A 25558-nucleotide genomic window follows, 5' to 3' on the forward strand; every position below is an offset into this window, starting at 1 on the left:
CAACATCAGTGGAGCCTGCACAGGAGACAAGTATAGCTGCTTTTATTTTACATGGGGGAACTATGGTGATTGAGAAGGGATTGCTGAGTAGGGAACTACCCTTTTAACATTCATATTCACATTTCTTCCAATTCTGAAAATAAAATATTCTGTTTGACCTTACTGTGCTTTTAACAACCAGAGTTATGGGACGTCAGTCATTGTCTCTTTCTTGAGACCAATTACAAAAGTTAAGCCTTGTACTCATGATGAATGTGATTGCCAGAATTTCTATTTTGTATGGTTACGTTAGTTTTAATTTTGCAACATTCAAGCATTTACATTGTTCAATTTCCGTCTTCAGCCTGCAACCTTTATAAGGCATAATTGAGCAGTCTTTATAAAGGGCTTCATTTTCTTCTGAGTAAGTGCTTATAAATTATTCACTGCATAAATGTACCCTAGGCTGTTTTGTAGCGGTGCACAGCTTTTGTCATTCATTACCGACTATAGTGCTTTCAGATCCATTGTTCCTCTCATGTTCTATGTGTACTCAGTTGACGTTCCGGAACTCTTGTTTTAGGTATTATTTATCACTATGACCTGACCAAAGGCACACAAGAGCCAAGGGTTTTCCGGGAAGTGACTGTCAAAGGATTTAACCCGGCGGACTACCAGACAGTGCAGGTGATTAAAATAGAAAACTCTTTGTATATTTGCATAGAATATTGTCTACTTTCTGACTTTCAGATCTTCTGCAGCCCTTCTCTAATTAATGGGCGTCATGGTAAGAGGGGCATAATCTGTCTCGAAGTAGGCAGACAGCTAACTGCATATCCTGTACCGCTACTTCATTTTACTTGGGACTTGCCACTCACTCATGTCCTGTCATTCCCGAGGAACACAATGTGATGATGGTTATATAACGACATCTATCAACTTAGAAGTCGACTGAGAGTTAATAGATCAATGAATGAATGTCAAAGAAAAATTGCTTCCGCTGCGGCTTGTAACCCATGTTAGCGAGAGTCTGCAGGAAGATGAAAGTAGATCTGCAAGCACCTTCTCCAGTATCTCAGGGAAGCCTATAAATATATATACTTGTTTATATAGAGACAGCTATGACTTCAGTCCCGCCTCTCTGGAGTTCTAGATTTTTGTAGTTTTTAAAAAAAAGTTACAGTGCACATTACTTCCACAATAAATATTGCAGTATCGTAACTCAAATTTCTAATATAGGTTCAGATTTGTTCCCATAACAAATGTGAGCAATTCACTCATCTAATAGAAATGTTCCTGCAGCCCACCAACAAGGTGCGGGTCTTTCACAGTAATCAAAGTGCAATTACATATATCCGCAGGAGAGTGGCTACTCTGTTCACACAGGGAAATATGGACCCACCGTTCTTTTTATTGCAGGGGGTTCCAGTGGTCAGACCCCCCAATTATTATAGATCTTTAACCCTCCGTCAGGAACAATATCTTTACTAACGAGTTAGGGAATAATGTGCCTGTCAGGCGCAGGCTAGAAAAACACCTATAATATCTAATTTTTCCAATTTCAGTGCTCTAAAAGTGATCAGTGACCTTTATAGGGATGTAATAAAAGAGACTACACATAATCGGGTGCAAAAAAAAAAAGACCATTTACTTAACATAAAAGTAATAACTCTGAAATACAAACATTTCAAAACTCCCGCCAAATAGCCCCCAGTTTGATGCTGACAAATAACTCTATAAAGAAAATTTAGGAAAACAAACTTAATTTTAAGGTACCTAAAGTAATATTACACACATATTCATTCAGAATTAGATCCTGAAGTTTCCCCAGGAAAAAAACACATTTGCAGAGCAAAGAGCAAGAATTACACATCATTTTTGCATGTGTCAGGCAGATTGCATTATGACATTTGTGACATTCATAATTAGAAAGCCTTCTGTTTCCGCTTTCCGTGGTGCAGGTGGTGCATCTCCTTCTTTTGGGAGGTGGTGCAGGTGGTGGATTTTCACTATCATCTTCTGGGTGGAATCTTTTGAGCTGAATTTGAAGGCGAGAAGGAATACCGATAGTTTTCATACTTCTCCTACGTAGCTCTCCAAGCACTAGTTCATAGGCCAATTTTTTCAGATAGACTCGCCTACGGAGTGGTTCAAGCTGGTTTTCAAGGTAAATGACTTGTGAATTTATACCACCCAAATTCAACATAGTGAAAAATATGACCATTGGCCAGCGCTTGGTGTTTCTGCTGACGCTGAAAGTTGACTGGGGAGTTAGCATGCACTCTAGTCAAAGTTAACGAGGTGCAGGTGCAACGGACCAGTAGGTCCCAATCTCAAATTAGTCTAATTCACCGCACACTCAAACAGATTTTATGCAAATGGGTGTTCATTTTATTACATGTGGGAGCCAAACAAGAATATATAGCACACAGTAGAAGCGATATAAACAAAACGTTTCGACTCAGCCCGAGCCTTTATCACTTTATCGCTGAAATACAAAAAACATATATCAGATATACGAACGAAATACAGAGAAACAATAACAAAAAATCATTAAAACACAAAGATATGACGTAAAAATTTGTCGTGTTGTGAAGGGGTCAAAAGGGGGCACTTTGTGTTGAATTTGGAGAAAGCACGTGTTATATTAGTTGTATCGTGTTATTTCAGTTGTTCTTGTTTGATTGGTTTAGTGCAAACTGCAAAAAGTTAGTACATTTTGCTAATAAACCTAATTTGCAGTGAGTGTTGAATAAGTTTTTTTGCAACTGTAAAACCCTGAGAACAATTCAGGATTATTGACTAGGAAGGTGCTTTGATCCAAGAAAAATATTAGCTAAAAAGTGGGTTGATGAAGCAGTTGCACTACACTTACTATTCGCATTAGTTTTGTAACTCTTTTGCATTGAGTTTATGTGCACGGAGTTAAATTTACCGAGCTTTTTATCTTCCTTTGGTGATGATGTCACTTTATATCATCCTTACACATACGGTAATTGGATTCCATGTTTGTAATACACAAAGGACATTTTCTTTCAGTAAACATTATAAAATGGTATCCCCCTTTAAGGTTATTGACAGCTCCAGAAGATGAATACTGTCGTGTGAATACAGCCATTCATCTTTTCATTTTACATGTCTGAATAAAAGCTTGTTCTTTGAAATGTGCAGTGTGGGGCAAGTGAATCTGTGCCCAGTTTTGAAGCTGAACCGTCCTCTCTGACAAGGTGGAAATGTATGAACCACTGTATACAGTATATACAATGTTTGTTCAAAAGCAATTTCCATTTCAGCCGGGGTATTAAAACCAAAGCATTGTCACGTTGCAGCTGAGATGAGCTTTTCATCATTACAATATTACTGAATAGGACACTATACTGTTATCTTTATATGAACATTTCCAATGATTGCCAAGTTCTTCTGGATTTGTCATCTTTACTAAGGGATATGCAATAGCATAGTCTCCTGAGACTGAGCCAACCCTGCATTAGATGTGATGACCGTTCTCCAAGTGGCCTCTTCTGTACTACCATCTCTGTTGTAGAATGCAAACATATCAATATTTAAAGGGAATGTGTCATCAAAACAGCCCTCTAGGAAAAACTAGCTATCTTTAGAAGACGTGGATACATTTTCTTTTTTTCTTTGCATTTCACTTGACAGTCCGTACTCACAGATTGTGATACTATTGCACACAATCATGCTAAAAACTATATTAAAGGTGACCATACAAATACACTGTGCCCCCCAAGCCACCGCCATGTATTAATTCTTATACTAATGCCATTTCTAAGAGCCCTTTGTACTGTATATTTGAAGTTGGGCAACATTCACCCGGCTTCATTGCGCACTGACATGAAGGGGGCTTGCAGGGGGGCATTTATGTACATTTAATCGAAGTACATTTGATCAAAGTATGAGGCAGTTATAACATGGCAGTTAGACAGGGTGTTATGAAAGGGACACCGAGGAGGATGGCAGGAACAGGCTAAGCCACCAGAAGACAAGAGAGGTTGGTAACTAAGCGGATTGCAGACCCCTGATCCTATCCGCACAACTAGCAGTAGCCGTGGAGCGTTCCTACGATGCCCTAGATGCTTTGTCACAGCCGGAGGACTAACTAAGCCTAAAGACAGAAAGATGAAATCTATACTGCCCCTGAGCAGACCCCCAAAGGAATAAACAGCCCCCAAACATATTGTCGATGGGACAAGATGAGACACAAACACAGGCAGAGAACATACTGAGCAAATGCTGGGGCCCAAGCCGTCTAGACCGGACAGGACAGAAAAAGATACTGTCTGCAATCACGCACAAAACCCTGAAAAAGTCCAACACTTCTGATATAGAAAAAAACCTGAGATCACACGATCTCACCCCCCGCTAGATCAGCACTCTGGTGTAAACTGGCAGCAAGCAAAAAGATACTAACATAACAGGGGACTGAACAAGCTGCAACATATGAAGCAGGGCCCAGCGCTGCCCCCTGCAGGGAGCACGCTGAACCCTAGCAGCAAAACAGAAAGCAAAAAAAGACACAACCAGATTAGATGCAAAGGATTAGCAAAAGAATCACTTAACTGAACATGCAGATCAGGCAGGGGACAAAAGAGCTCCAAATGCACACAGAGGAAAAAATCACCAGCAACCTTCAAGAGCAGCCAGCAATCCCAGATTCCCAATTATCATAGTCAGGTGGAGAACCTCCATCCACCTGGCCAGCTCCACTACTCTCGGTAACCACCAGAGGGAGCTTCGGCTCAGAAATCCGAGCAAGGTAGTTCACAACAACAGGGCATGAGACAGGTAAGGCTAGTTTCACACTAGCAGTTTTAAGCGCTGCGCTTCGTGCGCAATAGAATCACATACAAAAAACGCATCATGCATTTTGTATGCATTTGCTTTTTTTAGGTGCATGCATTTTAACCAGTTTCTAGCCATGTTAACTCTTAAAACGCATGCAATTTTAAACGCAGGCGTGCGCATGTGAATGCGCACGCCTGCGTTCCCATAGACTGTAATGTGATTTTTTTTTTTTGCGCATTCCGTGCGCAAGCGTGTGCATGCGTTTTTTTAGAGACAGGTCGGACGGACCAAAAATGCAACAGGTTGCGTCCGGCGCACCTAGGCAACACACTACAAAAAGACGCATGCGCACAAACGCGTGCATACGCTAGACCATGCGCCCCCATGTTAATGATAGGGGCGCTGGACACGCACGAAGCACAGCGCTAAAAAACGCTAGTGTGAAACCAGCCTGACATTTATATACATCTATTCCCTGTACATTTGGATTACAACAAATATATAGCATATGCATTTGTATAATTTATATCCTGGCCGCTGCATTCATACACATCCACCGCCCTGGTATTAACTCTTTACACTCCATCCATATCGGCTTCTCTGTCCTTTCCTCTCCTTTGTATAGCACTCGCGCTCTTTTCACATTGCTAAACAGCACAGATCCTTTCAGCCCCACCATTCAACAGCAGAGACACTCTCACAAATCACTTAACTATCTGCTCTCTCTTTCTATCCTCCTTCTCCTAATCGCAGGAGACATTGCTTCCAACCCTGGTCCCCTATGTTATAGTCAAACCCCCCCCAACTGCTACACTCAGAAACCCCTCTAATCTTATTAATGTTCCCTTCATGCCTTCTGTCTCTCTTAACTGTGCCCTTTGGAATTCTCGCTCAGTGTGTAAAACTCTTCATCCATGACTTCTTCCTTTCCAATTCTCTTAACCTTCTAGCTCTTACTGAAACCTGGATCCAGCAATCAGACACTACTGCTGCTACTGCTCTTTCATATGGGGGACTACACTTTTCTCATACCCCAAGATCAGACAATGGAGCAGGTGGAGGCGTTGGTCTGCTCCTATCACCAAAATGAAGGATGGAATCTCCAGCGCTGGACTTCAGTTAAAAATTCATCATTTAACATAAATTATTAAAATCGGACAGAAAAAAGTATGAATAAGGACATACAGGCATTATGTCCTTATTCATACTTTTTTCTGTCCGATTTTAATAATTTATAATAAACGATGAATTTTTAACTGAAGTCCAGCGCTGGAGATTCCATCCTTTATTTTGCTTCAGTCAACGCCCTTGATCAAGGTGACTCCGTGCGCAGGAGGATTATGGATCGCAACTGAGACTGGTGAGCTGACCTCCCCTTACTTTCCCTATCCTTCTATAACTATCACCAAAATGTACCTTTCAGATTATCCCTCAAGTTCCCTCTCTTGTCTTCCCTTCTTTCGAGGTCCATGCCGTCAGACTCTACACCCCCTACTCCATGCGAGTGGCGGCGGTGTATCATCCTCCTGGCCCCTCCCATCAGTTCCTGGATCATTTTGCCACCTGGCTTCCACATTTTCTCTCCTGTGACATCCCCACCCTCATCATGGGCGATTTCAACATCCCCATTGCTCTTCCCCTCTCCCCTTCTGCTACTCACCTTTTATCTCTAACCTCCTCGTTTGGCCTTTCGCAGCTTACTAACTCTCCCAACGCTTGAAGACGGAAGCTCCCTCAACTTGGTCTTCTCTTGGCTTTGTGCATTGGATGATTTCGCAAACTCCACTCTTCCACTCTCTGACCACAACCTTCTTTCATTCTCTATCAATAACTGTCATCCTGCTCAGGTCACCCCCACTGTCCATACTTATAGAAACATACAGGCCGTTAACACCCAGAAACTTATGAAGAACTTGCGTCATCATTGGCCCCCATCTCCTCCCTCTCATGTCCTGATTCTGCACTGAAGCATTACAGTGAAACACTTTAAAGTGCCCTCGATGAAATTTCACCTCCTATACATAGAACAACACGACACAGACAGCGACAACCCTGGCACACCCTGCAAACACGTTTCCTGCAGCGGTGCTCCAGGTGCGCCGAACGTCTGTGGAGAAAATCCAATCTACACGAAGATTTCATCCATTATAAGTTCATGCTCAGAACATACAACACTGCCCTTCACCTCTCCAAGCAAACCTATTTCAGCACCTTCATCACCTCACTGTCCAATAACCCGAAACGTCTCTTTGACACTTTTCATTGCCTACTCAACCCAAGAGTGCAGGCCCCAACCATGGAGCTTCGAGCTGACGATCTGGCCAATTACTTCAAAGAAAAAATTGACCAGATCCAACAGGAAATTATCTCCCAATCCCCTCATACCATGCACTGTCCTCCCTCCCCCACTGCATCTAGCTCACTCTCTGATTTTGAACCAGTCACAGAAGAAAAAGTAAGCAGGCTCCTTGCATCTTCTCGCCCAACCACTTGCTCCAGTGACCCAATTCCGTCACATCTCCTCCAGTCCCTTTCTCCTGCTGTCACCGCCCACCTGACAAAAATATTTAACCTCTCTCTCTCTTCTGGTATCTTTCCCTCCTCATTTAAGCATGCCATCATACATCCACTACTTTAAAAAACCATCCCTCGACCAAAACTGTGCCGCTAACTTTAGACCTGTCTCTAATCTTCCCTTCATCTCTAAACTCTTGGAACGCTTGGTCCACTCACGTCTTATCCGCTATCTCTCTGATAACTCTCTTCTCGATCCTATCCAAGCCGGTTTCCGCTCTTTACACTCTACTGAAACTGCCCTCACTAAAGTCTCTAATGATCTACTAACAGCTAAATCTAATGGTCATTACTCCATGCTAATTCTCTTGGATCTCTCTGCAGCATTCGACACTGTCGATCACCAGCTCCTCCTCACTATGCTCCGCTCCATCGGCATCAAGGACACCGTTCTCTCCTGGTTTTCGTCCTATCTCTCTGACCGCAACTTTACTGTATCTTTTGCTGGCTCCTCCTCCCCACATCTTCCACTTACTATTGGGGTTCCTCAAGGATCGGTTCTAGGGCCCCTTCTCTTCTCTTTGTACACTGCCCCTATTGGTCAAACAATCAGTAGATTTGGGTTCCAGTACCATCTCTATGCTGATGACACCCATTTATACACTTCTCCTGATATCAGGCCTGCCTTTTTAGAAAACACTAGCGATTGTCTAAACGCTGTGTCTAACATCATGTCCTCATTATATCTGAAGCGGAACCTGTCAAAGACTGAACTCCTTGTTTTTCATCCCTCTACTAATGTACCTATGCCCGACATTGCCATTTCTGTGTGTGGTTCCACTATTATTCCCCAGCAACAAGCCCGCTGTCTTGGGGTCATACTTGACTCCGAGCTTTCACATCCAATCACTGGCTCGCTCTTGTTATCTGCACCTCAAAAACATTTCTAGAATTAGACCTTTTCTTACTTTTGACTCCGCAAAAACTCTTAGGCTACTTTCACACATCAGGTTTTCGGCGTCAGGCGCGATCCGGCGTCGTGCCGGAACGCCGGATCCGGCAACTGTTTCGTAAAACCGGATGTGACGGATCCGGTTTTCTGCCGGATCCGTCTTTTTCTTGACAGACAAAACCGGATCCGTCTCATCCGGTTCATCCGTTTTTCTATCCGTTTTTTGACGGATTACGACGGATCCGGTTTTTAAAATTGACCCTTGTGGCCTTCCGAACGGGATTGGCTACTGGAAAACTATATATAGCATGTTCCTACAGCCCTTCTTTGACAGGTTGTAGAGGAGAAAGTGCAGGTTGGAGAGAAGAGCAAGTTACTGGCGAAGATGGATGTTGTCATTGGAAATATTTTGAAGAATTTGGCGGATTTTACAGCGGAGGCAAATCGTTTGAGGGTGATTGTTCTGGAGAAGGAGAGAGCGAGACAGCAGCGCATCAGGCATCGTAGACGACGTTTGTGGATCCACCCCATCACAGCCAAGAGAATGACGCGTGGGGTCTATTCTACACTATGCATGGACCTTCGACGAAACCCGGATAAATTTTTTGGATATGTTAGGATGAAAATGGAGAATTTTGATTACTTGGTGGAGCGCATTGCACACCTCATAAGAAAAGCGGACACCTATTGCCGCTTCTCTGTTTCACCCGCAGAGCGTCTGATGGTGACTTTAAGGTAAGCCACATTTATTGGATATGCTCGCATCAGAGCACACTTTCACTGCAATCTTGTTGGTGGTAGTTTGTATCTCCAAGTGTTATAGCTCAGTTTTGGTATGTAATGCTGTGATTTAAAACTAATTTATTGTTTTTTAATTCCCCACAGATTTCTTGCAACTGGAGAATCCCTTTCGTCACTGCATTTCCAGTACAGACTCGGGATTTCCACCATATCTGGAATTGTGAAGTACACATGCCGTGCACTGTGGGACTCCTTAGCTGAAGAGTTTTTACCAGAGCCCACAACAGAGAGGTGGATTGAAATTGCTGACAAGTTTCAACAGATATGTCAGTTTCCAAACTGCTTGGGCGCTGTGGACGGGAAACATATCCGCATTGTAAAGCCAGCTGGATCGGGATCGGAATATTTCAATTATAAGAAATATTTTTCAATTGTCCTCATGGCCATCGCTAACGCGGAATACAAATTTATTGCGGTTGATATTGGGGCCTATGGCCGCTCCAATGACTCTCAAGTTCTCAAACTGTCTGCCATGGGGCGTAAACTGTATGGAAACACCTTCCAGTTCCCACCACCTAGACCGCTGCCGCAAACATCTGGTCCACCTATGCCATTTGTCTGTGTAGGGGATGAAGCCTTCCAGCTGTCAGAACACCTTTTGAAACCGTACTCTAGCAGAGGTTTGACAAGACCAAAACGCATTTTTAATTACCGCCTCACAAGAGCAAGAAGAATGGTTGAATGTACCTTTGGTATTCTGACAGCCAAATGGCGGGTCCTATTGACTGCGATCAACCTCAAGACAGAAACTGTGGACGAGGTGATCAAAGCGTGCGTGGTACTCCACAATTTTGTTATCTGCAAGGAACCCATTTCCATTGAGGACACCTCTGAAGAAACCACCTTGCAAGATTACCATGACATTACCACTAGAAGTTCTGTGACGGTTTCAGTAATGAGGGACAATTTTGCACTATACTTTATGTCACCTCAAGGCAGAGTACACTGGCAGGATGACAGAGTGTGAAAGATTTGTGCCCAACCAAACTTGTGTACCTTCTGTACCAACAGTATATACCTTTGCCAGCCAAAGTTGGCTATCTTGTCATGGTCTCTATTTTTAGCTTTAGGCCACAGGTGTGTACCTGGTTGTGTTTTATGCAAAGTATTTCACCTTTTAACAAAAGTTGTGTACATTGTTAGGAAATCACCAACAATAAACACAACTTTTTAGGTGAAATACTTTGCTTCAAACACAACCAGGAACACAACTGTGGCAAAAAGCTAAAATTTACCCACAGTTATATACCTAGTTTTGAATACCATTTCACCTTTTAAATACCCTGTATTTAACCTTTTTCGCCGCAGAAAGAAATGACAGACAACCAGTGTAAAATAATTTAACTTTTATTGAAAAATGTTTTTTTTAGTAAACTTTTTTAAAATTTTAATAAACTTGTTTAATAAAACTTTGAAACTATAAAACTGAAACCATAAAACTGGTCATTTTTATTTAAATACACACATTATAAATCTGTGTAGTGTGTGGTGGAAATACTGCTGTAGGGGCTGCGGGACACTTCGACACTGGGAGTGTGGAGAGAGGACTGGGATCGTGGTGGGGAAGGAACAGTTAGAGGTGAAGGTGTGGCAAAAACTACAGAATGGGTGGACATGTGGGAAGCAGAAGAGGTGGTGGGTGGTGGAGTGGAGGGTTGGGCAGGGACTGTAGGAGCAGATGATGTTGATGGCAAGTTGTATGGGGAAGGAGTTTGGTACGGGGCAGGTTGCTGGAAGTGGGGAGATGTCTGGTACGGGGCAGGTTGCTGGAAGTGGGGAGATGTCTGGTACGGGGCAGGTTGCTGGAAGTGGGGAGATGTCTGGTACGGGGCAGGTTTCTGGAAGTGGGGAGATGTCTGGTACGGGGCAGGTTGCTAGAAGTGGGGAGATGTCTGGTACTGGGGAGGTTGCTGGTACTGGGGAGTTTGCAGGTACTGGGGAGGTTGCTGGTACTGGGGAATTTGCTGGTACTGGGGAGGTTGCTGGTACTGGGGAGGTTGCTGGTGCTGGGGAGGTTGCTGGTGCTGGGGAGGTGGATGGTGCTGGGGAGGTGGATGGTGCTGGGGAGGTGGATGGTATGTAATAGGAGGGGGAGGATGGAAAGTGGCTGGAGGGGGTGTAGATGTAATAGGAGGGGGAGGATGGAAAGTGGCTGGAGGGGGTGTAGATGTAATAGGAGGGGGAGGATGGAAAGTGGCTGGAGGGGGTGCAGGTGGAGGAACTACTGTGGTGGGAGGAGGAGGTTGGGAGGTAACTTGCTGGAGAGCAGCGTGGCATGAATGCATTACATGCATCTGCTGGGCAGGAGAGAGCGTTTCCATGCGCTCCACAACAGACCTGAAAAAGGTGTGGTTTGGCGAAGATCTTGCTTCTGAATGCATGGTTTGCAGAAGTGTCTTCACCTCCAGAATGCTGGAGTTGATCTGCTGATAGCCTGCGGAGATTTGCTCTGACAAGACTTTTAGACAGTTCTGGAAAGATGCATTCAGATGCAAGAACTCTGGCGCATAAGTCTTTTCCTGACCCCTCTGCCGCTGCCGCCCAGTACCCGCAGGTGTACTAGAGGTGGCAGGGGCAGAAGGGTGGGGTAAAGGGAAAGCGATCTCCTCACCAGCAGCTTCATGTAATGTAGGCGGCCACGATGCTCCTGTGCTGGTGGATGGGACAGATGGGTCGAATGTGTGGGAAGGCTGGGAAGGTGCAGATGTACTGGGGCGGTCGAAGTGTCCCTCGGTGCCGGTCTCCTCAGGGATCGCCTCAGAAGGGTCCAATCGTGCAGGCTCCCGAGTGCTGCTCACCGTGCTGTGGAATAAAGAGAAAAAAAAACAATTAAAATACTGACATGGTATGGCCCTGGCTGAAAAAAAAATTTACATCTAACATTTGTTTTCACATGTGGTGTGTAATATTTACCTTCTGGTGACCATTGTTTCCCGGAGGAACGACAGGGCTTCTGCGTACTTGTACTTGCTCCTGCGTCCTCCAGATCCACTCGGGGCCCGCATCTCTTTATTGAACTCCTTCTTGAAACGATCTCTCACAGACCGCCACCGATTCACAATTCTGTTCCCTGAAACGAGAAAGGAGTGGTTAGTATACAACATCAGTGTTTCCCAAACTCCAGTCCTCATGGTCCCCAGGGGTCATGTTTTCAGGATTTCCATAGTAAATAGAAATCCTGAACACATGATCCGTGGGGACCACGAGGACTGGAGTTCGGGAAACACTGGTTTACATCAAGCAACCGGTACTGTATATACTTACGCTCTGTAATCTGGGCCCGAATATCGAGGTCCTCCCAGCGGCCCACAAGGAGCGAACAGATTTCCTCCCAGAGTCGTCGGGTAACGATAAGGTCAGCGTGGCGGCGGTCAGCCATATTCCAGAGCGGCTCCCTTTCTCGGACGAGATCGATGAGGTGGTCCACATCGAGTCCTCCATCCTCACCGTCAGAGTCGGGAGCACGCTGTGAAGGCTGTTAACGAAAAAGACAAAAATAACGCCTCCACATAAATGAAATAAAAAGTGCAAAAAAACAAAACAAAAATATTTATACTTACACGCTGGTGACCGCCACGTTACTGTCGCCGACGACCCTGGGAGGCACTGCGAGGACCTCTTGGCCGAGCACCAGATTGGGGAGACTAGAGAAGAAAACAAAAAATGTTATGTCTTTGGATGTAGGCATTTGTTTGCTGTGTGTGGTCTGCAGAACATTGTTTTCTATGTGTTGTGTGTAGTGTGATGTTGTGTTTCTGCGTTTGATGCAAAAAACTTACCAATTGTGAGCCCACTCCAGGTGTCTGTCCACCCCTTCCTTCTTCTTCTGGGAGCTCCTCTTCATCTTGTGAATCCTGTTTTGAAATAAAAGGCAATGAATAGACATATATTACAGAGAAGATGGATTTTGGAAATAAAAACTTACCGTCAAACGCTGACGATGCGAGGGAGGGCTCCCAGAAGAAGATGTGCTGTCTTCCTGGTGGCCACACTCCATGCCTGTGGGTGGTGTTCCAGCTGCTGCCATTGCTGCTGCTGCTGCATCTATTGGGCGGCTGTTGAATAAAGAGAAACAAAGGGCCAATGAATATCTTGATATTCAATAGCCCTAGTTTGGAGGAATGGGGGATTTGATAATTACCGTCTCTCATCTGCTGCTGGCCTCCCCTCCTCAGCATGTTGCATTTGCTGCTCCATTTGGGGTGGTTGTGGTGCTGATGGTGCTGCAGTGGTCTCCTGCCTTCTCCTGCTTCGCTTGGTTGCTTTCTTGGGTGGCATGTTGGGTGTGGCTGTGGGTCCCACTGTCTTGCTTTTATATATGTCTTGTGGGCAGAGCTACTGAGCATGCTCAGACCAAAAAACCGGATCCGGCGCATTGCGGCGCTCATAGGCTTTCATTGTGTGAAAAAGCCGGACGCGCCGGATCCGGCGTGTCCGGCTTTTTCCCCGGAGACAAAAAACGTTACAGTAGCCGTTTTTTCCAGACGCCGGATCGCGACACATTGCCGGATCCGGCGAAAACCGGATGAAACGCATGGCCATCCGGCGCGATCCAGCGCAAATGCAAGTCAATGGGGGGGAAACCGGATCCGGCATTGCATTTCGCCGGATCCGGTTTCTGTCAAAAGCGCCGGATCGCGCCTGACGGCGAAAACCTGATGTGTGAAAGAGGCCTTACTGTTTCTCTTATTCATTCTCGTCTGGACTATTGTAACTCTTCTAATCGGTCTCCCTCTTACCAAACTCTCCCCCCTCCAATCTGTCTTGAATACTGCAGCCAGGATCATATTCCTCACCAATCATTACACAGATGCCTCTACCTTGTGCCATTCCTTACACTGGTTGATCATCCACTCCAGAATCCAGTACAAACTTATTACCTTCACCCACAAAGCACTCCACGGCTCAGCACCACCTTACATCTCCTCCCTCATCTCAGTCTACCACCCTACCTGTGCCCTCCGTTCTGCTGATGACCTGAGGTTAGCATCCTCAATAATCAGAGCCTCCCACTCCCATCTCCAAAACTATACTGCGCCACTTCTTTGGAATGCACTTCCCAGGTCAATACGACTAGTCCCCAATCCCTACAATTTTAAGCGTGTCCTAAAAACGCATTTATTTAGACTGGCCTACCGCCTCAATACATTAACCTAACTATCCCTGTGTGGCACAGTCAAAAGTTTTACCATAACCAGGTTCCCCGCATCATGTTCCCACATGCTTTATGCATCTATTAGTCCTCTGTGTCTGTACTGTTACACACTTAACATTATGGCTGGTCCAAACAATGAAGGCAACTGTTGCCACCCACCTTTCATGTCTACCTTTTTTCCTCATAGATTGAAAGCTTGCAAGCAGGGCCCTCATTCCTCTTGGTATGTTATGATCTATGTGATTATTGTTATGCTGTAATGTCTATCGTCTGTACAAGTCCCCTCTGAAATGTAAAGTGCTGCGGAATATGTTGGCGCTATAGAAATAAAATTATTATTATTATTATTATTAATAATGAAAATCTTACACATGTATGAGATTTGCAAAGTGACGGTGATGATGCCTGCTCTCGCAATCACAGTGTGATAACATAATTAGAATGATTAGTCCCATCGACTAGTCTGACACTAATAAAAATATTGCAAACGGGTTTTTTTTTTGCCTTATAGTGCAATCAAATATACAGGACAAAGGGCTTGTTATGAAAGGAAATTAACATAAGAATAAATACATGGTGGTGGCTTGGGGGCATGGGGGACCTGTAAGGTGTGCTTTAATTAATCTTGTTCTAGGCTCTAAAGCAGAAAGATTAAATGAAGAGGTTTATCTTTGGGTTTTAATCTTTGATTAATATTCAGATGACATAATTACTTATTTCGGCACTGTAGCATGGTGTTAACAGCAATGTTATTACACTTTTAATCAGTTCATACAGTGGGGCAAAAAAGTATTTAGTCAGTCAGCAATAGTGCAAGTTCCACCACTTAAAAAGATGAGAGGCGTCTGTAATTTACATCATAGGTAGACCTCAACTATGGGAGTCAAACTGAGAAAAAAAAATCCAGATAATCACATTGTCTGTTTTTTTTTCATTTTATTTGCATATTATGGTGGAAAATAAGTATTTGGTCAGAAACAAAATTTCATCTCAATACTTTGTGATATATCCTTTGTTGGCAATGACAGAGGTCAAACGTTTTCTGTAAGTCTTCACAAGGTTGCCACACACTGTTGTTGGTATGTTGGCCCATTCCTCCATGCAGATCTCCTCTAGAGCAGTGATGTTTTTGGCTTTTCGCTTGGCAACACGGACTTTCAACTCCCTCCAAAGGTTTTCTATAGGGTTGAGATCTGGAGACTGGCTAGGCCACTCCAGGACCTTGAAATGCTTCTTACGAAGCCACTCCTTCGTTGCCCTGGCGGTGTGCTTTGGATCATTGTAATGTTGAAAGACCCAGCCACGTTTCATATTCAATGCCCTTGCTGATGGAAGGAGGTTTGCACTCAAAATCTCACGATACATGGCCCCATTCATTCTTTCATGTACCCGGATCAGTCGTCTTGGCCCCTTTGCAGAGAAACAGCCCCAAAGCATGATGTTTCCACCACCATGCTTTACAGTAGGTATGGTGTTTGATGGATGCAACTCAGTATTCTTTTTCCTCCAAACACGACAAGTTGTGTTTCTACCAAACAGTTCCAGTTTGGTTTCATCAGACCATAGGACATTCTCCCAAAACTCCTCTGGATCATCCAAATGCTCTCAAGCAAACTTCAGACGGGCCCGGACATGTACAGGCTTAAGCAGTGGGACACGTCTGGCACTGCAGGATCTGAGTCCATGGTGGCGTAGTGTTACTTATGGTAGGCCTTGTTACATTGGTCCCAGCTCTCTGCAGTTCATTCACTAGGTCCCCCCGCGTGGTTCTGGGATTTTTGCTCACCGTTCTTGTGATCATTCTGACCCCACGGGGTGGGATTTTGCGTGGAGCACCAGATCGAGGGAGATTATCAGTGGTCTTGTATGTCTTCCATTTTCTAATTATTGCTCCCACAGTTGATTTCTTCACTCCAAGCTGGTTGGCTATTGCAGATTCAGTCTTCCCAGCCTGGTGCAGGGCTACAATTTTGTTTCTGGTGTCCTTTGACAGCTCTTTGGTCTTCACCATAGTGGAGTTTGGAGTCAGACTGTTTGAGGGTGTGCACAGGTGTCTTTTTATACTGATAACAAGTTTAAACAGGTGCCATTACTACAGGTAATGAGTGGAGGAAAGAGGAGACTCTTAAAGAAGAAGTTACAGGTCTGTGAGAGCCAGAAATCTTGATTGCTTGTTTCTGACCAAATACTTATTTTCCACCATAATATGCAAATAAAATGAAAAAAAAACAGACAATGTGATTTTCTGGATTTTTTTTTCTCAGTTTGTCTCCCATAGTTGAGGTCTACCTATGATGTAAATTACAGACGCCTCTCATCTTTTTAAGTGGTGGAACTTGCACTATTGATGACTGACTAAATACTTTTTTGCCCCACTGTATATGTAGTGGAAGAAAAACACTTTAAGACACCTGGTTGGTTTCCAGATTGCAGGTTGTGAATTAGGTTAATCGTGGCCAAAGTGAATTTGTCAACCAAGTTGTCTAATTCTGCCGGTATGTTAGCGTGGCCTATTACCACATAGCGCCCCTCTCACCTTACTTGCTAGACTATAAATTCTCCAGCTAGAAGCCTGGTGTCCTTTCTTTTCCGGAGATACTGTAGAATGGTCTTTGTGCTGTGTTGGATTTTAGTGTCCCATGACAGGCTTTCAGCACTAGCAACATCTTCCTAATAAAGGTAAAATAGCTGGAAGATTAATAACCCTCCAAGCTAAAGCTGAATTATTCTTAAGGAATTTTGTGAGTGTTCAAATTCACTTAGCGGATTTGTTATCCTGAAGCAACTGTTGACATTGCTGCTGGGTCTGGCATGCTTCACATTTTTTATCTATGCTCTATTCTCTTTTTTCATAGTCACTATAAATATTTTGTGGTATTTATGCTTTGTTGTTAGAGGAATTAAGTTGTGAAGATCACCAGATAGACAATGAAGCCATATACTGAGGTTTGTTGAAAGCACATTTACTAAAACTTTCTTTTTGAAGTGGTTGTTAAAATGCGACTGAAACGAGACTGTATTACCGCATAGCTATTTCAAAACCTTAACGACCGCCTATACGCATTCATTAAGGGGCCTTATTCTTTAAAGTGGCAGCAAGAAATAAGTGAATAGCCCCCGAAGAGTGACAGCTGTATATGAGAGCTGACATCCTGCAGCATCAGCCCCAACTGGTTTAGGAACCTATTGGGGTCGATTTACCCCTTAAATGCCACTGAACATTGCAACAGCTGCATGTAAGTGGTTAAAAGGGGTTAAAAGACCCCTTTTAACACTATCTGCCTCACATGATTATAATCGCAGGTGCCAATATTTGTCTTGGCACCCTAAGGTCACCTGATGACCTTAGGGTGTGGTGGCCTGTTAGACCCAACTATAAGCAGGATCTAACAGGAAGAGTCAGTGAAGAACCGACAGGTCCCAGACATTGCAGTGAACGAGTACTGAAATGCATGGGACCAGCAATCAAAGTAAAAAAATTTCATGCCCCACTGTGGTACCAAGTCAAAAAAAAAAAAAAGTTAAAATATGTGTAAAAGAACACAAATCACTAAAACTTGTTTTGCCACTGAAAACGCAGCTTTTGTGTTAAAATAAGAAGAAACAAAAAAAGAACACATAATTGGTATCGTCACATCGACAAGAGCTATAAAAATGCCATTTTGTATATTCTGTATGGCAAACGGCATAAAATATAAAAACATGCAAAAAATATTGCTTTTTCATCATATTTAATTAAAAAAATGAATAAAAAGCAATCCGTTATATTTTTTTTTTTAAAAAAAGAGATACAAATAAAAGCGCCAAATCGTATTGTAAAAAAACAAGCGCTAATATTACTCATTTGGCAAAAGCGCAAAAGGCTACAGCCCTCAGATTATGATGATGCAAAAACATTTTTTTACATACAGTATATATAGGTGAAATAAATAGGTGAAATAGGTGAAATAAAGTGTGTGTTTCTGAGTTTATAATATACAGTACAGACCAAAAGTTTGGACACACCTCATTCAAAGAGTTTTCTTAATTTTCATGACTATGAAAATTGTAGATTCACTCTGAAGGCATCAAAACTATGAAGTAACACATGTGGAATTATATAATTAACAAAAAAGTGTGAAACAACTGAAAATATGTCTTATATTCTAGGTTCTTCAAAGTAGCCACCTTTTGCTTTGATTACTGCTTTGCACACTCTTGGCATTCTCTTGATGAGCTTCAAGAGGTAGTCACCGAAAATTGTTTTCACTTCACAGGTGTGCCCTGTCAGGTTTAATAAGTGGTATTTCTTGCCTTATAAATGGGGTTGGGACCATCAGTTGTGTTGTGCAGAAGTCTGGTGGATACACAGCTGATAGTCCTACTGAATAGACTAATAGAATTTGTATTATGGCAAGAAAAAAGCAGCTGAGTAAAGAAAAACGAGTGGCCATCATTACTTTAAGAAATGAAGGTCAGTCAGTCTGAAAAATTGGGAAAACTTTGAATGTGTCCCCAAGTGCAGTGGCAAAAACCATCAAGCGCAACAAAGAAACTGGCTCACATGAGGACCACCCCAGGAAAGGAAGACCAAGAGTCACCTCTGCTGCGGAGGATAAGTTCATCCGAGTCACCAGCCTCAGAAATCGCAGGTTAACAGTAGCTCAGAATAGAGACCAGGTCAATGCCACACAGAGTTCTAGCAGCAGACACATCTCTACAACAACTGTTAAGAGGAGACTTTGTGCAGCAGGCCTTCATGGTAAAATAGCTGCTAGGAAACCACTGCTAAGGACAGGCAACAAGCAGAAGAGACTTGTTTGGGCTAAAAAACACAAGGAATGGACATTAGACCAGTGGAAATCTGTGCTTTGGTCTGATGAGTCTAAATTTGAGATCTTTGATTCCAACCACCATGTCTTTGTGTGATGCAGAGAAGGTGAACGGATGGACTCTACATGCCTGGTTCCCATCGTGAAGCGTGGAGGTGGAGGTGTGATGGTGTGGGGGTGCTTTGCTGGTGACACTTTTGGGGATTTATTCAAAATTGAAGGCATACTGAACCAGCATGGCTACCACAGCATCATGCAACGGCATGCTATTCCATCCAGTTTGCGTTTAGTTGGACCATGATTTATTTTTCAACAGGACAATGACCCCAAACACACCTCCAGGCTGTGTAAGGGCTATTTGACCAAGAAGGAGAGTGATGGGGTGCTACGCCAGATGACCTGGCCTCCACAGTCACCAGACCTGAACCTAATCGAGATGGTTTGGGGTGAGCTGGACCGCAGAGTGAAGGCAAAAGGGTCAACAAGTGCTAAGCATCTCTGGGAACTGCTTCAAGACTGTTGGAAGACCATTTCCGGTGACTACCTCTTGAAGCTCATCAAGGGAATGCCAAGAGTGTGCAAAGCAGTAATCAACGCAAAAGGTGGCTACTTTGAAGAACCTAGAATATAAGACATAGTTTCAGTTGTTTCACACTTTTTTGTCAATTATATAATTCCACATGTGGTAATTCATAGTTTTGATGCCTTCAGAGTGAATCTACAATTTTCATAGTCAAGAAAATAAAACTTTGAATGAGAAGGTGCGTCCAAACTTTTGGTCTGTACTGTGTGTGTGTGTGTATATATATATATATATATATATACACACACACACAGTGTATATATATATATATATGTAAAAAAATGTTTTTGCATCATCATAATCTGAGGGCTGTAACTTTTTGCTCTTTTGCCAAATGAGCAATATTAGGGATTGTTTTTTTTACAATACGATTTGGCGTTTTCATTTGGATCTCTCTTTTTTTAACAAAAAATATAACTGCTTGCTTTTTATTCTTTTTTTTAATTAAATATATTATATATAATTTATATTTATTATTTTATTGTGTAAAAAGAATAAAGCATAAAACAAAACAATATGAATCTGGTATCGCTATAATTCATACTGACCTGAAGAATAAATCAGCCATATCTCTTTAACTGCATGGTGATCCATACAAAAAAAAATGGTAAATATATAATGTGTGTATGGCACTGAGAACAATAAAACATAAAATGATCAATGTAATTCAAAACCCTGCTCATATAGGTACTGTTCACATTGTCAGGTTTTAAATACATTGGATAGGACTGCTATGATGGGTGTACCTTGGCGTTGGTAGAGTGGCTTGGCATACATTTTTGCAAAAAACTTATCAACTAAATACCCTGTTTTGCTATCATCTTTTTACTAGCACTTGCTGTTTATTGTTGAAATTTTTTTTTTACAGAAGAGTATTTTTTCACATTTGTTGTATTGTGTTTCTCTGTGTTCCATAGTTATTAAGGTTGAAGGAAGACTTTAAGTCCATCTAATTCAACCCATATCCTAACCTAACCTGCCCTAACATGTTGATCCAGAGGAAGGCAAAAAAACCCATGTAGCAAACAGTAAGCTTCATATTGGGAAAAAAATTCCTTCCCGACTCCACATACGGCAATCAGACTAGTTCCCTGGATCAACACAATATCAAGGAAACTAGTGTATATAACCTGTAACATTTATAGTTTTCAAGAAAGGCATTCAGTCCCCTCTTAAATTTTAGTAGGGAATCACTTATTACAATATAATACGGCTTAGAGTTTGACTGCTCTTACAGTAAAGAATCTGCGTCTGTAATTATAATTAAATCTTCTTGTGTTGCCCTCAAAAAAAAATGCCTCCCCACACCATTACTGACCCACTGCCAAGCCGATTGTGCTTGTAGGTAGCAGAACTTCCTCCACTGCGTCTCCAGACTCCGTCACATGTGCTCAGTGTGAACCTGCTCTCATCTGTGAATAGCGCAGGGCACCAATGTCGAATCTGTCAATCTTGGAATTTTGGATTCAGTTGGATGAACACGTAGGTGGGTTGCGCTTATGGAGTGAATCAATTCTTCAGAATTGGTAATGAGGAAAAGGCCTTTTTATTTGCAAAATATTTCAACGCCGTACCGGCGTCGTTTTCAGGTGAAAAAAAACACAGTGTTGGGCTGTAAGCACAACACCCTCTTGTGGACTTTGGGCCCTCATACCACCCTCGTGGAGTCTGTTTCTGACAGTTCGAGCAGACACATGGATGTTAGTGGCCTACTGGAGGTAATTTTGCAGGTGTCTGGCACTGCTTCTCCTTGAGCAAAGGAGAAGATGGCAGTCCTGTTGTTGGGTTGTTGCCCTTCTACAGCCCCCTCCACGTCTCCTGGTGTACTGCCCTGTCTCCTGGTACCTGCTCCATGCTCTGGACACTGTGCTGATAGACACAGCTACCCTTCTTGCCACAGCTCACATTGATGTGCCATCCTGGATGAGCTGCACTACCTGAGCAACTTCTGTAGATTGTACACACCGCCTCATGCTACTGTAGCTGTAGGTGAGGACAATGTCAAAATGCAAAAGTGACCAAAACAATAGCCAAAAAGGATGAGAACAGAGAAATGGTCTGTGGTCACCACCTGCAAACCATTCCTTTTAAAGAGGTTGTCTTATTAATTGCCTATTATTTCTACCTGCTGTCAGTTCTGTTGCATTTGCACAACAGCAGGAGAAATTGATTCATGGATGTTAGTGGCCTGTCAGAGTTCATTTTGGTGGGCTCTGGCACTGCTCCTTGCATAAAAGAGGAGGTAGCAGTCCCGCTGCTGGGTTGTTACCTTCCTACAGCCCCCTCCACATCTCCTGGTGTACTGGCCTGTCTCCTGGTACCATATCTGCTCCATGTCGCTCTGGACACTGTGCTGACAGACACAGCTACCCTTCTTGCCACAGCTCACATTAATGTGCCAATTTGAATGAGCTGCACTACCTGACCTACTTCTGTGGATTGTAGACACCACCTCATGCTACTGTACATCTAGGTGTGAGATCAATGACAAAATGCAAAAGTGACCAAAACAACCAAAAAGGATGAAAAGAGAGAGACGGTCAGTGCTTACCAACTGCAGAACCACTTTATAGGGGTTGTTTTGCTAATTGCCTATCATTTTTACCTGTTGTCTGTTCCATTTGCACAAGAGGAAGATAAATTGATTCACAATCGGTGTTGCTTCATAACTGGACAGGTTGATTTCACAGAAATGTGATTGACTTGGAGTTGCATTGTGTTGTTTAAGTGATCCCTTTATTTTTTTTGAGCAGTGTACATTAACTAACTGCTATTGTATTTTTTTCCCAACTTTTGATGGTAGCACTATTATTTACACAATAAATACCCTGACCGCGCACCCTGACAGTGCACTTACCTCTGTGTTGCCAGCTTGTCACTGCTGATCTGAGTCGGCAACACCGAGTGTGTACTGTGTTTGTGCACATTTCACAATGCACAGCACACTGGGACAGAGCAAGGACTAGCCCAGCCCCTGAAATGAGTGTCACTGATGTTTCATTTCACAGAGGCGCAGGGACTGAGGCAGTGACCACAGCCTCTGCACCCTGATGACGCTTCGTTTGAGTATTCCTGCATGCACTGGGATTCTCAAGCAAAGTGTATCACACAGGACCTCTGGGAAGAAAATACAATAGCAGTTTGTGTAGTTAGGGAGCGTTATGAAATTTTTAATGCAAGTATATTAGAGTGCAATCTGATTTCCGCAGACTCACACAATGGAGAAGATGGAGAAATTTTGTTCTCCATCTGTTCCTCGCAAGGTGCTACAGTTCTGTAACTCAAGAGAATAGGAACAGTTTATGCTGACGTTCTGAGCAAACTTGGATCAGAGTTTCATCTGAGTGTCATTGTCATAATCGATCCACTTCTCTCGAATAAGAGCATCTATGGTCGTGTGACCCTAGCCTAAGGCTGGAGTCTCACTGCCATAATTCTCGTGCGAGAATTGCATCGTAAAACTTGCCCTGGCCGGCACCTCCTGACCTGAACTTGACAGCTGCATAGTAATCCATTATGCTGTCATGCTCGGGTCAGGAGAGGTGCCGGACAGTTCTTGAAGTGCGATGCGATTATCGCACGAGAAATATGGCAGTGTGACTCCAGCCTAAAACGCTGAAAATAGGTGAGAATTTTCTAAGTCCAGCTAAGGAGCGAGAAAGATCATGAGTCCAAATGCATTCAATCTCTTCCCAATCCTGCCTGACAACTGCAGTTTGTTCTGAGCATTGTGAGATTTCAGCAGAAGCACAAATGAGGGACATTGAAGAGATGTCAGAGTGGGTAGAGATTAAGTTGAACTTTTTAACCCCTTACTGCCATCGGACGTTATAGTACATCCGATGGCAGTATCCCCCGCTTTGAAGTGGGCTCCGGCAGTGAGCCCACCTCAAAGCCGGGATATGTCAGCTGTTTTGAACAGCTGACATGTGCCCACATTAGCCACAGGCGGAATTGCGATCCGCCGTGGCTATTAACTAGTTAAATGCCTCTGTAAAACTCTTGACAGCGACATTTAACAAGCGCTTCCGGACATCCGGCCGGAAATGCGCTCACCGGTGACCCGCGACACGTGATCAAGGGTCACCGGTGAGTGGGCATGACAACCAGAGGTCTCCTTGAGACTTCTATGGTTGTTGATGCTGGATTGCTGTGAACGCCACCATGTAGTCAGCACTCATAGCAATGCAGTAATTCTGCTACATAGAGGCGATCTGAGCATCGCCTCTATGTAGCAGAGCCAATCAAGGTGTGGCAGCTATTGAAGCATGCCAAAAGTAAAAAAAAAATAAAGTAAGTTTTTAAAAATATGAAAAAAATAAAAAAAAACATAAGTTCAAATCACCCCCCTTTCGCCCCATTCAAAATAAAAATAAAATCAAACATAGACATATTTGGTATCGCCGTGTTCAGAATCACCCGATCTATCAATAAAAAAAAGGATTAACCTGATCGCTAAACAGCGTAGCGAGAAAAAAATCAAAACCCCAGAATTACGGGGTTTTTTTGGTCACCGTGACATTGCATTAAAATGCAACAACAGGCGATCAAAAGATCGTATCTGCGCAAAAATGGTATCATTACAAAACATCAGCTCAGCACACAAAAAATAAGCCCTCAACCAACCCAAGAACACGAAAAATGGAGACGCTGCAAGTCTCAGAATATTGCGCAATTTTTTTTTGCAAACATTGGAATTTTTTTTACCACAATCCGTCACAATCCGCCATTAATGGAAGTCAATGGGGGAAAAAACGGATCCTCAAAAGAAAATTGAGGATCCGTTTTTTTTCAAAACCTGGCGGATTGTGACTGATTGTAAAAAACTGAAGTGTGAAAGAGGCCTTAGATAAAAAAGAACCTAGACATGTTTGGTGTCTATGAACTCGTAATGACCTGGAGAATCATAATGGCAGGTCACTTTTAGCATTTAGTGAACTTAGCAAACAAGCCAAACAAAAAACAAGTGTGGGATTGCACTTTTTTTTGCAATTTCACTGCACTTGGAATTTTTTTCCCATTTTCTGCTACACGACATGGTAAAATCAATGGTATCATCCAAAAGTACAACTCATCCCGCAAAAAATAAGCCCTCACATGGCCATGTTGACGGAAAAATAAAAAGTTGTGGCTCTGGAAGAAGGGGAGCGAAAAACGAAAGCGCAAATCCAAAAAAAAGCTTCGGTGATGAAGGGGTATAAAAAAGGATTATACAGTAGAAAAGAGTGATTTTTTTTTTTTTTCAATTCACTAGCTTAGCCAATTTTTTTTGGTAACTGATTTGCCACGAATCGCAAGTACTCCAGTTGCCCTAAAAAGATACACATGACACTGTGAGGTCTCTTAGGATTTTATATAACCACTTTCAGGCTCTTTAACACAAATACAGCCTGAAATTGAGGTCACTGTGACCGCAGCATATATAAGTATGGGATGGTAACCGTTTTTCACTGTTATGCACTACATTTTTCCACTACTTTATTGCTGTCTTTCCCTACTCCATTTGCTAAGCTGTGTGGATTTTCATAGTTAGGATACAATAATGTTGTCGTTCTAACACATTTGTTTAATAAAACGTGACAAACTGATGACATATCCACTTTAAACTGGCACTCCAGATATTGTGACTCAAAGTTAGCATATAAATTTGGTATTCGCCTAATTGTACTGACCCACAGAATAAAGTTAATGCTTTCTTTGTGAAGCATATGAAAAGTGTAAGGCCGGCGTCACACTAGAGTGAAATACGGACGAGTGAGAGGCGTTAAAAAAAACGAAGTAAATGACAGGTTTAATAAAGAAACGAAAGAATAGATATAGACACACACACAGAATATATTATATGTGTGTGTGTGCGCGTGTGTGTGTGTGTGTGTGTGTATATATGTATGTATTCTATGTGTCTATATCTATTCTTTTGTTTAGGTTTTAACCTGTCATAGGGCTCCATTATATGT

General features: G+C 42.9%; 1 protein-coding gene across 2 annotated transcripts in view; it reads left to right on the top strand.

The window, feature by feature from the left end:
- Positions 1–25558, top strand: part of PREP (prolyl endopeptidase) — a 191485-nt gene that overhangs the window by 131491 nt on the left and 34436 nt on the right. For both annotated transcript variants that reach the window (XM_073576097.1, XM_073576096.1), the window contains exon 10: positions 563–666. In XM_073576097.1, coding sequence (XP_073432198.1) covers positions 563–666 — 104 coding nt within the window. The remainder of the gene's footprint in view (positions 1–562; positions 667–25558) is intronic.

Source organism: Dendrobates tinctorius, unplaced genomic scaffold, assembly GCF_039654945.1.
Source record: "Dendrobates tinctorius isolate UK_male_01 unplaced genomic scaffold, ASM3965494v1 ptg000046l, whole genome shotgun sequence".
NCBI classification, from domain to species: domain Eukaryota; kingdom Metazoa; phylum Chordata; class Amphibia; order Anura; family Dendrobatidae; genus Dendrobates; species Dendrobates tinctorius.